This window comes from Thamnophis elegans, chromosome Z, assembly GCF_009769535.1.
Source record: "Thamnophis elegans isolate rThaEle1 chromosome Z, rThaEle1.pri, whole genome shotgun sequence".
NCBI lineage: Eukaryota > Metazoa > Chordata > Lepidosauria > Squamata > Colubridae > Thamnophis > Thamnophis elegans.
The window spans coordinates 121,615,264-121,633,129 of record NC_045558.1 but is presented as its reverse complement, the minus strand read 5'-3'; the positions used below and the strand labels follow the sequence as shown (position 1 = coordinate 121,633,129).

The 17,866-nt window shown below is 41.8% G+C and overlaps 1 protein-coding gene across 1 annotated transcript; it reads right to left on the bottom strand.

The window, feature by feature from the left end:
* Positions 1-1,277: 1,277 nt before the first annotated feature.
* GDPD3 (glycerophosphodiester phosphodiesterase domain containing 3) lies at positions 1,278-14,336 on the bottom strand. The gene is made up of 10 exons (XM_032237701.1): positions 13,908-14,336; positions 13,536-13,578; positions 13,306-13,441; positions 12,080-12,125; positions 11,828-11,946; positions 9,724-9,813; positions 8,750-8,883; positions 3,235-3,294; positions 2,891-2,942; positions 1,278-1,547 (listed from the first exon to the last, which is right to left on the bottom strand). Exons 1-10 carry the CDS (start codon positions 14,047-14,049, stop codon positions 1,410-1,412), a joined length of 960 nt encoding a protein of 319 aa, XP_032093592.1. The 5' UTR covers positions 14,050-14,336; the 3' UTR covers positions 1,278-1,409.
* Positions 14,337-17,866: the final 3,530 nt, after the last annotated feature.

Sequence of the window (17,866 nt, the reverse complement as noted above, 5' to 3'; positions counted from 1 at the left end):
GATCTTCAGCTGATTTCAGAGCCTTTCTCAAGAAAATGTAAGTTTTTACATGGGTCCTCCTGCAGGAGAGGATTTTAAAAGGGGGGAAAAATAACCATGACATGCATGATCAAACCCCACTGCTTTTTAATGTGTATTGCGCACATAGTAAAAAGTGTGGGGCTACAATTGTGTAGGTGTGGCCACCACATTAATTCTCTATCCATTTAGAATATTCCCCAGAGTTTTACTAATAATAACTGGCCTCATGAGAGATAAAAAGATGAAAAACATACTAAAGGAAAAAGAAATGAGGCAGTGATGATGATAGTTTCAATAAAGGAGAATATTTCTAGCTCAGGGTTGAAGTAAGGGGGTCCTTGGTGCTCTCTGAGCTTGCTTGTTTTCTTGCAGACATTTCATTACCCCAGCTAGGTAACATCATCAGTAGTGTGTGAATAATGGTTCTACACACTTTTGGTGTGAAATGATGGTTTCACACATGTTTGGTCCCAAAATTACCCCCTTGTTCTCTTTAGTTGTTTATTTGTTAGATTTTTGTCCCATATTTATTACTTTATAATAACTCAACAGTGAACCTACTTAATGCTCCTTCTTCCTATTTTCCCTGTGACAAAAATCCTGTGAGGTGGTTTGAGGTGAGAGAATGATTGGTCCAAAGCCATTTCCAAAGCTGGCTTTCATGCCTAAGACGGGACTAAAACTCACAATCTCCTAGTGATTGGCCCAAAGTCACCCAGCTGGCTTTCATGCCTAAGGTGGGACTAGAACTCACAATCTCCTAGTGATTGGCCCAAAGTCACCCAGCTGGCTTTCATGCCTAAAGCAGGACTAGAACTCACAATCTCCTAGTGATTGGTCTGAAGTCAGGCAGCTGGCTCTCATGCCTAAGATGATACTACAACTCACAGTCTCCTGATGATTGGCCCAAAGTCACCCATTCAGTTTTTGTTTAAGGTGGGACTAGAACTCACCGTCTCCTGGTTTCTAGGCCAGCATCTTAACTACTATATCAAACCAGCATAGTGGCACATTTATTACAAAGGAAACACCCACCTCAGGAGGAAAAGGAAGCAGATCATTCTTTAATAAAACTTTTTTTTATTTTTTATTTGTTTTGCTGAGTGTTAATAAGAGAATTGTCTTCCTGCTTTGTCTGTTTAATCAACTTGAAAAAAAGTCAATGTTTTTACAAGCAGGATTGTAGCAGAACAATGACCTCCCAGCCTCCTATATCTTCAGTCCCTTGCTACAGTGTATAACATATGTTACTCACTTACTGAGAATGCCCCACACTGGTAACAGAATTGTTTATTTGTTTCAGAGTCTTCCTCTTACAGTATGCACAGGTGAAATATACTTTTGAGTTTCCTATCTTTCACATGATATTCTTTTTCATTCATTACAATTTACGCATTGCAAGGTGGCAGAGGATGAGCATTTAGGTACTGTCGAAGATGAGTTGGGTAGTCAGAAATGACTCCGGAGACTCCATAGCTAAAGGCTTCTTCATAATCCTTTTCTTCATTCAAAACCCAAAGGAGAGTCTAAAGAGAAAGTGGAAGAGGGAAAAACACAATCACAAAATGCAAACACTGGAAATAAAAGGACTGTGGCAAAAAAAAAAAAAAAAAAAAAAAAAAAGCCAAGAGAGTACCAAGAATAAGAGGCGCCTTTGCTGCAATACCAGAATTTCGGGAGCACCACTTCATCACCCGTTAGTAGCCAAGTCAATGGCAACATTTTTGCAATAGTTCCATCTCAGGTTTTAATTCAGGCTCAGCCACTCTTGCCCTGGACATCGCACGCTTAGACTACTGCAATCCACTCTACTTGGAGCTACCCTTGAAGAGTATTTGGGAGCTACAGCTGAGACAAAATGCAGCAGTGCAAACAGTTTTAGAGGTCCCTAGAGTGGCCCAACTGAGCTTGTTGATCGGAAGGTTGGCAGTTCAGCGGTTTGAATTCCTAACGCTGTGGAACAGAGTGAGCTCATGTCACTTGTCCCAGCTTCTGCCAACCTAGCAGTTCAAAAGCATGTAAAAATACAAGTAGAAAAATAGGGACCACCTTTGGTGGGAAGGTAACAGTGTTCTGTGAGCCTTCAGTGCTTAGTCATGCCAGCCACATGACCACGGAGACGTCTTCGGACAGCGCTGGCTCTTCGGCTTTGAAACAGAGATGAACACTGCCCTCTAGAGCCAGGAACAACTAGCACACATGTGCAGGGAACCTTTACAATTAGAATGGTCCATGTTACACCACTGCTATATGAACTGCATTGGTTGCAGATTTGCTTTCTGGTTGTTAGTCATTACCTTTAAAACCCTGTAAGGCATGGTCCAGGTTATCTGAGAAACAGGGATTGGCCCTTGCTACTTAGTCTGGGAGGAGGAGCCTGTTCTGGATTCTATTGGCCAAGGAATTGCAGCTGGTGAGAACCAGCAGAAAAGCCTTCCCTGCTGTGGCTCCTGCTCTTTGGAACATCATGCCCCTTGAAGTGAGATCTGCCCTCACCCTTTTGGCCTTCCAAAGGAACCAGGAGACCTGCCAACTGGCCTGGGACCCCAATGGGAGATCATCTCATTTCCGAGGTGGCTGGTGGACTATTAGAAGACCCCACCTCCACCCTGCATAGACATTTTATTTAATTCACTTTGCTATTTAACGTAGTGTTTTAACTTTGATGTCCCGTGTTTTGCTCTTTTGATGTATTACTTGCTTTACATTGATGTTTATAACATTGTAAGCCACGCAGAGTTGCTTAATAATGAGATGAGTGGCATATAAATTTAATAAATGAACACATAATAAATAATTCTGATCATCCCCACGAGTAGAGACTAGCATGCCACCCAAATTTTTGATTTCTCAGCTTTCCCCAACATACTTGTATTCCTCTGTCTTCCAGATGTTTAAACAGCTGTTTATGCATTGTCAGCCTGTTGGGAAAGGAAAGAAATAGCAATACAAAAGGTTTAGGTATAAGTCACTCTGCTTTATCTTTTGTAGAGCCCAGCAGAAAAAGAGGGGGAAAATAGATATGAGAAAAATCAAGATATTCTATGTAGTGTCATTTTTCTGATATTTATTGTCTCTAGCAGGAAAATAGCTGGTTTGTGTTATGAGTTTCATTAAGAGCCCTCCTGCTGGAAAAGGAGAGGAGAAGGTGATGAAGGAAAGGAATACTTAATAAGAATGAAATAATTAAAACCATGGCTCTGTGTCACTCACTTGGTGGTAACTTTTGCCAGTAGTGATCCACATATGCCCTTTTTCACTGGAAAATACGTCCTAGGATTAAACAAAACAAAAAGGTGGCAAAATTAACAAGCTCCTGAGAACTGCTGGTTTCCTGCTATTCCTCCTCTAAAATATTGGATCCCACACTTTTTCCAAAGAAGTAATTCCATGAATTACAAAACATATAACAAATGTATCTCATCTTTGACAGGCAAAACTCTCAGAATAATTTTACACACCGGCACTGTTTTTCTTCACAACTAAAATTTTACAGAACATGAAAGAGAATATATGAGGAAGATCAGCTTAACTTAATTGTCCAATTAACTTGGGTGTTAGTCACATTTTAGGGAGATCTGTTAGATCTGATGTAATTGGATGCCTTATGTCATAGATCCTTTGTTAAACTGCACCCAGTTTGATTGATCTAGTCTCAAGGGCTGGAACAGAGAAGCACTGGACTCTGGACAGATGGTCTCCCTATAAGAGGGACAGATCCTTTATTTGGTAAAAAACAAAGTGATGTGTGAGTACTTTCTATATTCAATTCTACCGTTATCTCTGCACCATTATCCTATGAAAATGACTATTGCAATATACTATTAATTTTCAATTATTATTACAATGGCAGTGATTATACTAGTATTATTCTGAGAGCCAGTTAGCATTGTGGTTAAGGCATCTGGCTCAAAACCAGGAGACTGGGATTTCTAGTCCTGCCTTAGGCACAAACCAGTTGGGTGACCTTGGGCAAGTCATTTTCTCTCAGCCTTAGAAGGAGTCTGTGACAAAACACTTTTGAAAAACCTTGCCAAGAAAACCAGGCAAATCTCTGAGAATTAGCAATAGCACTTACTTATATTCTGCTTCACAGTGCTTTACAGCCCTCTCTAAGTGGTTTACAGAGTCAGCATATTGCCCCCAGCAGTCTGAGTCCTCATTTTACCCACCTTGGAAAGATGGAAGACTGAGTCAACCTTGAGCCTGGTGAGATTTGAACTGTCAAATTGCAGGCAGCCGATAGGCAGCAGAAGTAGTCTGCAGCACTACACTCTAACCCTGTGATAGCGAACCTATGGAACCTGTGCCAGAGGTGGTACACAGAGCCCTCTCTGTGGGCACAAGTGGTGCCACCAACTGGCCTTTGCGGGCACCGGAATGTCGGAAAATGGCCTGAAAAATGGCCAAAAATGAGGGCATTTGGGGGGCATTTTCAGGCCATTTTGGGGGCGTTTTCAGGACATTTTCCAAGCTATTTTGGCCCAGAAAAATGGCCTGAGAAATGCTCCCCAAAACAGCCTGGAAACGGCCTGAAAAATGGTTAAAAAAAAACAGGAATATATGCGCCGGCCAGCTGGTCTTTCTATGCTCTGGTGTGCACGAAGACCAGCTGGTGGCATGCATGCCAGAAACCCAAAGACCAGCTGGTGGCACACACATGCACACCAGCCAGATGGTTTTTGGGTTTCTGGCACTCTGGCATGCACACATGCATGCATGTTCCAGTTTGGACGGTGCTGAAAAGGTTTGCCATCACCATTGCGCCACTGTGGCTCTTTTCCCTTTCAATTAGACAAGATTGAAAGGTGGTCGGATTGTTTTGTTACAATTTCTGTACAGGTTGTCCTCACTTGATGTGATGGAATGTGTACCTGCAGGAACAAACAGGGAAACATTTGGCTTTCTTAGAAAGATACTCAGATTAAGAGATTACGCCATTTTTTTTTCTGGGAAAATTCTGGGCTTTCAAAAGTCTCTCTCTCTGTGTGCTCTTCCAAGTACACTTTCCATCACACTAATGTCCATTCATTTGGTGACTGTTCAAAGTTACGACTGAAAAAAAAGTGACTTAGGGCTGATCCTTGCACTCACGACTGCTTCATCACCCCGACAGTCTCACGAGTGTGGCCAATTGTATAACAGCCATTTGTGGCCTTCCATCCAGCTTCCAAGATGCAAAGTCAGTGAGGAATCTGGCAGGGAAGTTCGCAAGTTGCAGTCATGTGATGTTTTGTTTAACAACCACAGGGATTCACTTAATGACTACAGCAAAAAAAAAGTAAAATTGAGTGTGGTCTTGTGATTCCTCACTTAATTACTGTACTACTTGATGAACTTTCCCGTTCCCTGTTATAGTCATAAGTTGAGGACTATCTGCATAACAGGGGTCAGCCACCCATTCTGGCTGGGAAATTCTGGGAGTTGAACTCCACGTGTCTTAAAGTTGCCAAGATTGGGAACCTGTTGCATACTACGCTTGATACTACTACTACTATACATCAACATTTCTTTCTTAAGTCTGTTCTGTCTTAAGTTGCCTCTGAGATTTCATAATTTTCCCCCTGTTAACGGCTACCCGTAGAGCTCTTGCAATTTTTTTATATTGTGCTTTGTGTTGCTGTCTTGCTATACTTCTCCACCCCACCCCACTCCACCCCACCCTTTTGCATACTTCACTCTGAAGGAAAATGCCATCTTTTGTTTGGCTGCTGTACTGTTGGCTGGTGGTTGCAGAGCCGGAAAAGAACATCTCCTTCATTCTCCTCCCACACCTGGGTGAAGTTTGCAGCTTTATTGGCAACTCTTGTGATGCAGGATAGAAGGCTCCCATGGGAGGAGGAGGAGAAGACAACAGGTGTCTGCAATTTTGCTAAGCAGTTTCTCTTCCACACCTGCTTCTATCATTTTTCTTCAGTATTTCTTTTAGACATTGGAGCATCAGAGAGATTCAATTAATTCTACTGGAAGGTTTGGTTGATGGGTGTTTTTTTGTTTTTGCTTTTGTGGTTTTTCATGTTTTATTACTTCCTGCTTCTCAAAGAGTCAACATTATGCCTCCTTAAAAAAAAAACCAGATTCCAGTCCTTTCTTGTTATGCTACACCGCAACTGCCTCTAAAGAGCCAATTTAACTGTTGTTCTTCTGTTGATGTTCAGTGAAATGTTTACTAGTTCTAGCAGTGGCAAGGGGAGAAGCTGATTAAGAAGTGGGGAAAGAATACAGTATTCATATTTCAATCAATCACAGTAGAGCTGGAAGGGACTTTGGAGGTCTTCTAGTCCAACCCCCTGCTCAAGCAGGAGATCCTATACTATTTCAGCAGTAGTGGGTTGCAGGCAGTACGCCGGTACGGGCATACCGGAGCCTGCCAGGAGCACCTTATACCACTACAGTGCTGTAGAGTGCTCACCCACCTGCCCGAGCTCCATACCGGTCTTTTAAGCCTTTGGCACTTCTGTGCATGCGCATGGCGCATACAACACCTGCGTGATGCTCCGCTGAGCAGCTAGAGCATCGTAAAGGCTTGCGGAGGTGCTAAGACACATGCGTGTGCTGTGCCTGTGTGTGCTGCGCACGTCCATGTACTGGTTGGAATGGGATCTGGAACCCACCACTGCATTTCAAACAGGTGGCTGTCCTGTGTTTTCTTAAAAACCTCCAATGATAAAGCACCCACAACTTCTGAAGGCAAGCTGTTTCACAGGTTAATTGTTCTCACTGTCATGAAGTTTCTCCTTAATTCCAAGTTGCTTCTCTCCTTGATTAGTTTCCATCCATGGTTTCTTGTCCTGCCTTCTGGTGTTTGGAGAATAGGTTGACCCCCTCTTCTTTGAGGCAGCCCTTCAAATACTGGAATAGTGCTATTATGTCACTCCTAGTCCTTCTTTTCTCTAGACCAGGGGTGTCAAACTCAGGGCACGCGGGCCTGATGCGTCATACGCTGGTCACACCCAGTTTAGCAAAGGGGGGAAAATTCACGATACATCGCAAGTTGCCTCTGTTTGATTATATTTTATTCTTTTGCCAGTTGCCATTTCTCACATTCAATTTTACATGCTATCCTGAGCTTGATGTTAATCAATGACTATGCAGCATGTATTAATGAGCCATTAATTGTCTTGTAGTTAAGGCACCAGGCATGGAAGCCAGCCGGGTGATTTTGGATTAATCGCCAGGAGACTGTGAGTCCCACCTTAGAAATGAAAGCTGGCTGAGTGACTTTAGGCCAATCACCAGGAGATGATGAGTTCTAATCCCACTTTAGGAAGGCCCCATGATGACATGAGTTTGACATACTCTAGTCTAGACTAAACAACTACATTTATTTGTTTTCCATTTTTATTATTTTTTATAAATAACTCAAGGTCGGGAGTACACCAATTACTTTTTTCTCTTCCTAATTTTCCCTTCAAAGGCAATCCTGCAAAGAGGGTTGGATTGAGAGAGAGTGACTTTCACAAAGTCATCCAACTGGCTTCCATTCCTAAGGTGGGAGTAGAACTCACAGTCTCCTGGCAATTAGTCCAAAGTCACCCAGATGGCTTCCATGCCTGGTGCCTTAACTACAAGACAATTAATGGTTCATTAATACATGCTGCATAGTCACCGATTAATGTCTAGCTCAGGGTAGCATATAAAGTGGAATGTGACAAATGGCAACTGGCAAAACAATAAAATATAATCAAACAGAGGCAACTTGCAGACAGAAACAATCGATCCAGAATCTCTTGACCAAATGCCTGGGGAAGGCCAGTCTTCATTGCCTTTCAGAAGACAGGCAGAAGATGGGGCCATTTGGATCTTAGAAAAACGTTGTTCCATAGGAGAGACACAGAAACAGAAAAGGACATGGCTTGGGTCCCATCAGATGACATTGATTAATGGATGGCTCCTGACACATGTCAACCCTATCAGATTGTAAAGGTAGTCCTTTACAACCACAATTGGGCCCAAAATTTCTCTTGTTAAGTGAGACACTTGTTAAGTGAGTTTTGCTCCATTTTATGACCTTTCTTGCCATAATAGTCAAGTGATTCATTACAGTTGATAAGTGAGTAACCCAGTTGTTAAGTGAATCTGGCTTCCCCTCTGATGTTGCTTGTTGGAAGGTCTCAAAAAGTGATCACATGACCTAGGGACACAGCAATGGTCATAAATATGAACAGTTCTTAAACATCTGAATTTTGTTCACATGATCATGGGGATGCTGGAGAGGTTGTAACTGAAAAACGGTTATAGGTCCCATTTTTCATGCCGTTGTAACTTTGAACAGTCACTAAACAAATTGTTCTAAGTCAGGGTTACCTGTATTGGATAAGCTGGTGTAGCTGGAGATTGGTTGTCTCATAAATAACCCTGCCCTGTAGCATGATCAAGCCAAAGCAAAGGGTTTAAGAGGACAGCATTGGCCGTGGCTCATTGGGACTAACAGACCAATTGTCCTCTGCTCTCCTCAGTTGAAAATTCCTGGATGCTGGCTAGCTGCTTGTCCTGCAGAAGGGCCACTGTCATGTGGATGCAAAGGTTGCCCAGATACCCTCCCTTTTCCCAGATCAGCATGCCAGGAAAGTCTCTCCAAATAGGCTCTATTTAAAGGAGAGAGTAAGTGTGGCACACAACTTCCAAAGGCTGATCATTAGGTGATCACATTTCTTAGATTAGATGATCACATTTCTAAGTCTGCATGCTTTTCTGCCTAAATCCCACCCTTGCTAGTGACTGTCACCTGTTTATGATTGAGGGCAGCACGAATTCAAGGAACGATTCCTTCAGAGGGAAGAAGGGCAGGAGTCCAAGGTACCAGAGTCCAAGCATTAAGAGGCCTCTCTTAGCGGAGAAGGTGTAGGGCATGTCTTTATTCTGGAGGGATAAATAAAACTTTATTTATTTATTTATTTTAGACAGTGGACTTGTCATTTCTAGACTTCATTGCTGGGAAGGTTGTTGCACTTCATCTCACAGCTTCAGGGAAGTAGGAAGATTCAGGGAAAATATCGTTCTTGCCCTGGCTTGACAAAACACAACTGCTTAACACAGTCTTTCCACCTTGGTTGGTGGATTTAGGGAGCTGCTGTCTAATGCTTACGCAGAATTGGAAAAAGCAAGTGTAACAAGTTGGTCTACAAAAAAAGCTTAAGAACAGAAAGGAAGAAGGGAGGGGACCTTCATTTAACCATGATCTAATACATTACAGGTAATCCTTGACTTATGACCCACAACTGGGATGGGAATTTCCGTCAAACCATAAGGTGGTGTTAAGTGAGTCATGTCTAATTTTATGACTTTTTTTGCTGTGGTTGTTAAGTGAATCACACACAAGTTAAAGTCAATGGGCTTCCCCCATTGACTTCACTTGTCAGAAGCTGGCTAGGAAAGTTGTAATCTCATGACTTTAGGAGACTTCAGTGGTCATAAATACAGAGCAGTTGCCAAGCGCCTGAACTTGTGACCGTCGGGAAGACTACAATGGTTGTAAAGTGACCAGTTGTAAGTCACTTTTTTCAGTATCATGGTAACTTGGTCACTAAACAAAGGCTTGTAAGTCAAAGATTACCTGCATCAAGGAGTACTTTATTTATTGCTAAATAAATACATCTTTAAAAAAACCTTACATATGTTTATACAGTCTGAAGCTTTAAGCAAAAAAAGGGTTTGTAAACATAAAATGTGAAAGGGGGGAAAAACACTTTTGATACGTACAGCTTTATGGCATTTTTTCAGTATTTGAGAATTGAAGGAGGCCCAGATGCTGATGTGGGAACGATTGTATTGATCAACAAGACGTGCTACCTGGAAGATGGAAAAACAACACATCCTCAAATAATGGATTCCTAGAGGAATGTCAGTTTTTAGTTGCACAATTGCCTCTTGTGGAAACTGAATAACAAGCACCAATCAGATGGGAGGCAGCAGAGTCTGAAGGCACCGTGGCTACCTGTACTCTCTGTTCAAGGAGGACCTTAAGCTGATTGTGGCTCTCTTTCTTTATTTACTGTCTCTGAAGCTTCCAAGTACATACTAGCAAAAATTACAGGCACTCATTTGACTTATGATCACAATGGGGACTATAATTTTCATTGATAAGGTAGTTGTTAAGCGAGTTGTGCCCGATTTTACAAACTCTTTTCCCATAGTTAAACGAATCACTGCAGTTGTTAAGTGAATACAGTAGTGATCAAAATTGTGGAAACCTTTTACGAAAGTGTATTTTTCGGGTTTTATGGCTAATAACCACTTATTTTTGGAGTAGTACCATAAAATTATATATCAAGGGAAAGATAACTTAATCAAGAATGTAATGCAACAAGGTTTGTTCAATTATCTGTATTCTATGAAAAGTTATAGCCAAATAACCAGAAAAAGGAAGCACAACTTGCTTAGGTTGATATCAGGTAGCTTTCCTTCATCTGATTATAGCCAATGAGCATGAGTGTTTAGAGAGCCAATCAGGTGTCTTCTTGTTTTGGCAATGAGCCAATTAGATCACAGTAGAATTCAGTTATTGATGTTATGTATTGAAGCTGAGGGGAGGACATTTCTCAGTATGTTATGTGATTGCTATCAAGTTGGTTGGGTTTTTTCCCCCCTGTTCTTTCATTTAGTGAGCTTGTAAAAAAAATAATGGTGCAAAGAGTTGACTAGTCACCCAGAAAGCGATGTAAAATAGTATTATTAAGTGAACAAGGTTACAGTTATAAAGAAATTAGAACAAAAATTGGTGGAAACTTAACCAAAGATGGCATTTCTAAGTTTTTGAAGAGGTATAAGGAGACTCAGTCACTACAAAACCACTCTGGTAAAGGCAGGAAAAGGTGCACAACAACAAGAATTAAGAGAATGTGCCTACGTGACAGAAGAAAATCAGCTGGGTATATACAAGATGAAATATTTTACAGAATATTCTATTCCTATTCTATTTATTATATTCAAATAGAATGGAATGGAATGGAATGGAATAGAATAGAATGGAATAGAATAGAATAGAACAGAACATTTTTATTGGCCAAGTGTGATTGGACACACAAGGAATAGCTCTACTATTACTGTATTTTTGTTTACTACAAAAATACAAAGTGTCTTACATCTTAATTGATCAGGGATTTTCAAGTTAAATACGTCTTTATGTGTGGAGAAACTTTTGGTGAATGTAGCTTCATGTTGACAAGTATAAAAGTGAACATAAATCTGTAAGAGAGATCTAAAGACTGGAATGTTGAACACTGACCAAGATCTGTGCTCCATGAGAAATATGCTGGCAGTGTTGGACAGGAAAGAAATTTGATTGGTTTTCAGTTGGTTTTCAGACAAATGGTTGTCCAATCTCTTCTTAAAAACCTCCTGTGTTGGAGCTTTCACAACTTCTGGAGGCAAGTTGTTCCACTGATTAATTGTTCTAACTGTCAGGAAATTGCTCTTTAGGAGCAAGGTTGCTTCTTTCCTTGATTAGTTTCCACCCATTGCTTCTTGTCCTGCCCTTAGGAATGAATGAGAATAGATTGACTCCCTCTTTTCTGTGGCAACCCCTGGGATATTGGAACACTATTATCATGTCACCCCGAGTCCTTCTTCTCATTAAACTAGACATACCCAGTTCCTGCAACCGTTCTTCAAATGTTTTAGCCTCCAGTCCCCTAATCATCTTTGTTGCTCTTCTCTGCACTCTTTCTGGAGTCTCCACATCTTTTGTACATCGTGGTGATCAAAACGGAATGCAGTATTCCAAGTGTGCCCTTACCAAGGCATTATAAAATGTTATTAACACTTCACATAATCTTGATTCTATCTTACCTTATTGATTTCTTACCTTATTGATGAGCTCATCATTATCTTCTTTAATTTCAATATTAATAGGGACTCCAGGGAATTGCTCAAAAATGTCTTCCAAACGAGGAATCTGGTGATCAGTACCATGTGAGAAGCTTCCTGTTAGGAAGGGTAAGGTTGAGGGTAGCTGCCAAGAACTGAGCATTTTTCTCAAGAGACAAAGAGAACCAATGGTTTGCCTTATTTTCTACCACAGCACATTTTCCCCAAAGCAACTCGTAGTCCTACTCACCTGGAGAAAACTGCACCTCCAGAGAAGGCAGATAGCGTGGCAAATCCTAGGGAACACAACCAGTGAGAATAAGAAGTAAGAGTGGCTTTGAGATTTGCTATGTGTGTTGAAGGGAGGAAATGAAGAGCAGAGTTTGGAGTCCTAGAAGTTTGGGGAAAAGCTCTTTAATTCTCCCCAAAGTGCTATAACCATTGTTTAAAGGAAGTAATACGGAAGTTATTTTGTTTCTGGTAAATGTGTAAAGGTGTTGGGGTGTGGTGGTTAGAAGCAAGGGTGGGTCCCACTGCCGATGGTACTGGTTTGCTGCGTATGCAGTTCATTGTAAATTGTTCTATGCATGCACAGACCATGAAAAACCAATAACAAACATGCCGGCAATGGCAGCAGAGACCGGGGAACCGGTTTGGGGGCACAGCCAGCCTGGGTCGCTGCTGGTTCTGAGACCAAGTCAGATTACCAATACCGGTTCGCCTAAACCAGGGCAAACCGGTAGAAACCCACCTCTGGTTAGAATGCTGAGATAACAGGAGCAATACTTTCATCCAAATGACAAAAGCAGTCTTATTCTGTTGTGACCCAAGCTTCACCTCTTTTGTTATGTGCTTGCAATACCAGGTTACACTCTCAACAGTGGTGAAGCTTGCATTGTGATGGCACAATGGTGGTTTCGTCATTTCATCATCACAATGGTGTCCAACTCAAACACAAATCCACTCCCAATCATAAATTTCACAAGGTGACTTTGGGTAAATCACACATTCTCCATCTAACCTACAGTAATTCAATGGGATTTAAAAAAAAAAAAAAGTGTTAACAATGGAGGATGTTATCTATTCCACCTGAATTTCTAGAGGAAAGGCAGGACTTATATCTAATGAGATTATATAATGAGAAACAGCCTGGGAACATCACTGCAAAGTCATGTCCAACCCATCGCGACCCCATGGACCACGTGCCTCCAGGTCTTCCTATCCTCTATCATCCCCCGGAGTCCATTTAAGCTCAGGCCTACTTCTTCGGTGACTCCATCCAGCCACCTCATTCTCTGTCATCCCCTTCTTCTTTTGCCCTCAATCTTTCCCAGCATTAGGCTTTTCTCCAGGGAGTCCTTTCATCTCATTAGGTGGCCAACATCACTTACATAGCCATAAAATCTGTCACCACATGGAACTGAATAATACCCAAAAGGCAGGGCATGTGGGGACCAAGGACTTAGAGATGCTCACCTCATAGTATATGTGGCTGATATCAATGTTGTGTCCCGTCTGGCGTTTCAGATTTTCATCATGGGACACAACCACAATCCCATCTTTGGTTATGTGGCAATCAAGTTCAAGCAGGTTTGTCCCTTGGCTCATTGCACTGGGAAGATGCAAAGATTGGCAAGAGAAGTTGAAGGGCAGGAACAGTGCACAAGAAGGGCAAGTTGAGATAGAGTGGCGATTGCATTACTCACTTTTTAAAGGCACCCAAAGTGTTCTCAATCTGCTCTCCAGCACCTGAAGAGGAAATCAGATTCCGAGCAATTTTATTTCAGGTACTCTGCCTCCAAAAGAATATCAAGCTGTTCTGCTTTGAGCTTTAGGAATGCGGCTTTACAAGTCTTGGGACTATTGTGGAACAGAAAGTAATGCAAATATCCCACCTGCCCACTTCTCAGGAAGAGAAGCAGAGGGAAGAAATCTCACAACTTATTTCCTTTTCTCTCTGCTTCCCCCATTCACCTTTGCCTTGCAGCTGCGGTGCGCATGCTGAGCTCTTCAGCCTCCCTCTCGGTGCCCCCAAAAGCCCTTCCATCCAGACACCCAATTTACATCACAGAACTTACCACCCCTGTGGGAGACATGTAAGCATCGAACGGGAAACCTGCGTGGTTTGTGAAGGAGATGTGGCTTCTTCCGAAGAGAGTAAGATAACACTGCATAGATTCCCAAGGCAGGTAGCCCATAGACGAGCAAGTGGCAGCTCATTGTGGTACGTGGGGAGTGAGGAAGCAGGTGGCTAGTATTTCTGGGCTTGGTAAATTAAAGCAAGGAGCAGCAACCAGGACATTCAGATTCTCTGGAATGAAAGGCACTCTTGGTTTTCTTGCAGGGGTTAGGTCATCTGCGTAGAACCTGGTAAAACCCGGTGGGCGAAATCAGGTAGATTGGAATTCCTGATTTCCTGGATCCGTGAATCTTGAATGCTGTAGGTAAGCAAGTCAGTGATATTTCTGAAGGATAGGAGTAGGAAGAGAAGGGTGTGTAGGAATAAAGTACAGAAACTTATCCCTCCCCTTTGCTACCAGGACCTTCCCATCATCACTTACCTGTTGGCTCACCTAATACACACACACACACACACACACACAGAGTCATAAATGGGCACACATAATTGCATGGTTCAGTGCCTCCCAATCATCTGCCAACCTAGTTATCAGCCTTGTTAAATGTTATCATTTTGCCACTCCTGTGGAGGAAAAAAAACCCATTTTCTTGGCAGGAGAATTATGACAGGACTGGGCCTACTTGGTTTTACCTGCTTTACCTCAGGAATCAGACTCCACTTTCAGATCTGGACACCTGTCTCCGTCAACACCATACATACCTGGAGACCCCTGGAAGCCACACTTCCCATCAAGCCAGCAGATCCCATCTCCATAGTTACATAAACAAAGGAGGATTGATTTGTGGCCCATAGAACGGTTGCTTGCTTCAGAAAAGGGTTTATTCCTTAGAACAGCTATATGGAAAGAAAGCACAATATGTTCACCATACTTGCTGCTGTCTCTTTGTGGTTAGCTGATGGGATTTGTGTGTTTTAAAAACCCCACCGTGTAAGTACAGTTTTCAATTTTTCCCAAGTGAAAGAATCTGGATCCCACCATTTGAAGAAATAATACACTGACTGTCCCCTAAAGCACATTCATATCTTTATACAGGTAGTCCTCAACTTACAACAGTTCACTTGGTGACTGTTCAAAGTTGAAACGACACTGAAAAAAAGTGGCTTATGACTATTTTTCACACTTACAACCGTTGCAGCATCCCCATGGTCACTTGATCAAATTTTGGATGCTTGGCAACTGACTCATATTTATGACGGCTACAGTGCTCCTGGGGGTCGTGTGACCCCCTTTTGTGACTTTCCAACAAACAAAGTCAGTGGGGAGGCCAGATTTACTTAACAGTCACATTACTAACTAAACAACTACAGTGCTTCACCTTAACAACCGTGACAAGAAAGGTTGTAAAATTGGGGCAAAACACAAATGTCTCACTTAGCAACACAAATTTTAGGCTCAATTGTGGCTGTAAATTAAACGCATGTATTTTAAATTGCATTTGTTAAAGGCTAAATGTTAAAAGCTTAATTAAATTTTCAATGATGCATCAGGTGCCCCACTAGATTGCTACAGTAATGAAAGTCTTTTTAACGTGTATCTCATTGAACCTGACAAACTTGTATTTTTTTTCCTGATGTACCTTCCTGATGTCCACTTTGGTATCTATCCTATAATATATCTGTAGCAATTAGGGCATTGAAGTGTTGTTTTCCCTCTTAAACCTGTTGCCATAGATATAGCCCGACATGTTTCACGCTAGGGTATGGTCAGAAAATCCTTAGAGCAATATTTCTCAATCTTGGCAACTGTGCTAGAAAGGGAATTATTATGTTTGGTGAGTTCTCTGGGTAAAGAAAGTCCACCCACAGAGCAACAGCCCTGAAAAGGGCATGACATCGACCAGTTGCCTATAAACCAGTGTTTATCAACCTTGGCAGCTTAAAGATGGGTGGCCTTCGACTTCCAAGCTGGCGAATTCTGAGAGTTGCCAAGGTTGAAAAATAGTGCTCTAATCTGATACCCTTCGGGCACGTTGACATCTATCTCTCATTGCTGCCAGTCAGTTCTCATAAATTGTCTGTTGAAAAAGCTGCTTTTCAGTAATCAGCTACATTTTTCTGAATTATCTCTCAGGAGTAGGCTAGATTCTTCCTCATGAGATCTCCAAGCCCTGGACGTTCTCAAGGAGGGCAACGTTATCATCCACCTGAAACTCTTGGGTGAGATCATTTAGGAGTGATAGTCTGTGGGTGTAAAAAAATATGTAGATGATACTGACACATCTCTTGAAAGGTGTCAGTGTTCCTGCTGCTTTTCCCTATTCCATTTCCCCCTCCCACTTGCTGACAAGAACATTTGCCACCAACTCTTCTCCTGAACTTGTAGTAGGATGGGGTTGGTGATTCAACCCTGGATTAGCATTATTTCTTTGAATTGTCAATCATCCCAACGATTAATAATTCTGTAAAACATTTCCGTGGATGTTTCCACTTAGACGTCATCAAATTGCTGCAAGGTGGAATCAAAACAAAATTCTCACTTGCAGTAATTGAGACGCTGTCAACTTGACTTACGACCATAAATGAGCCGAAAGTTTCTGTTGCTAAGTGAGCCAGTTGTTCAGTGAGTTTTGCCCCATTTTACAATCTTTCTTGCCACAGTTGTTAAGTGAGTCATCACAGTTCTTAAGTTAGCAAGTTAGTAATAGGGTTGGGAAGGAAATCTGGCTTCCCCATTGACTTTGCTTGTCAGAAGGTCACAAAAGGTGATGACATGACACTGGGACACTGTAACCGTCATAAATATGAATCAGTTGCCAAGCATGTGATCACGGGGATGCTGCAATGTTTGTGTGAAAAACCTTTTAAATGAGGTGTGATTAAATTACTTCTGTACTCGGGAGGCAAAAAATGCTGTATTCAGTGTATAAGACGCACTCAGATTTTCAGCCTCTTTTTTGAGGGAAAAGGTGCATCTTATACTGCGAAAAATACGTTAAGTGGTCCACTGGAGATGTTTTCTACTAGGATGAAAGGGAAAATACTACTTTCACATTAGATGATCTTAAGCTGAGTTCAGATGTTTTGTTTGCCATGCCATAAATATTCATCCTTGTTTGTAGAGGACATGTCTCTTCAGGAAAAAAAAAACACTGTTTAGACATGTCCTCTACAAACAACAAGGAATATTTATGGCATGGCAAACAAGACACCTGGATGAACCTTATCTATGGAGATTCTCAGTCATCCAGGTCATGGTTGTCCCAAATGTGCACTTTCAAAAGGCAACTGGACTTTCTTTGTTCTTTTCCTTGCAGACATTTTGCTTCTCATCCGAGAAGCTCAGATCTGAAGAAGGTTCTTGGATGAGAAGCAAAACATTTTCAAAAAAAAGCAAAGGAAGTTCAGTTGCCTTTTGAAAATGCAGCTTTGGCCGAAATGTAGACCTGGTTAGAATTCCCAACTATTCTCATCATTATGTTTATATAATTATACAACCATACACGCCCCTACTTTGTAATTCTATCTTTACGTGACCCGTCAAAACCGCGGTCGACGAAAGCGCACATTTGACGTCATCACAGCGCGACAAAAAAAATTAAAAATTGAAATAAAAATAAAATTAAAGCAAGCCGATTCACATAAAGGTAAGGGTTAGGGTTAGGGTTAGGTTAAGGGTTAGGGTTAGGTTTAGAGCGTTAGGGTTACGTTTAGCGTTAGGTTAAGGGTTAGCGTTAGGTTTAGCGTTAGGTTAAGGGTTAGGTTTAGGGTTAGGTTTAGGGTTAGGTTTGGGGGGGTTAGGGTAAGGTTTTCGCTTTATTTTTACATTTATCGATCACAGCGCGATGTTTTCGTCGCACTGTGATGACGTCACGTACGCGCTTTCGTCGAGCGTGATTTTGTCGTCTGCGGTTTTGTGGTGGAACCCTATCTTTAAATCTCAACAGTTTCCATTGAAAG

Bases quoted from the DNA above. Each gene is read 5' to 3' on its own strand.
- GDPD3 (XM_032237701.1), bottom strand. From the start codon at position 14,049: ATGAGCTGCCACTTGCTCGTCTATGGGCTACCTGCCTTGGGAATCTAT. The intron at 13,442-13,535 runs GTGAGTAATGCA...GCATCTTCCCAG, and splicing joins ACTTTGGGTGCCTTTAAAAA to TGCAATGAGCCAAGGGACAA. The intron at 2,943-3,234 runs GTGAGTGACACA...CTTTCCCAACAG, and splicing joins CTGGCAAAAGTTACCACCAA to GCTGACAATGCATAAACAGC.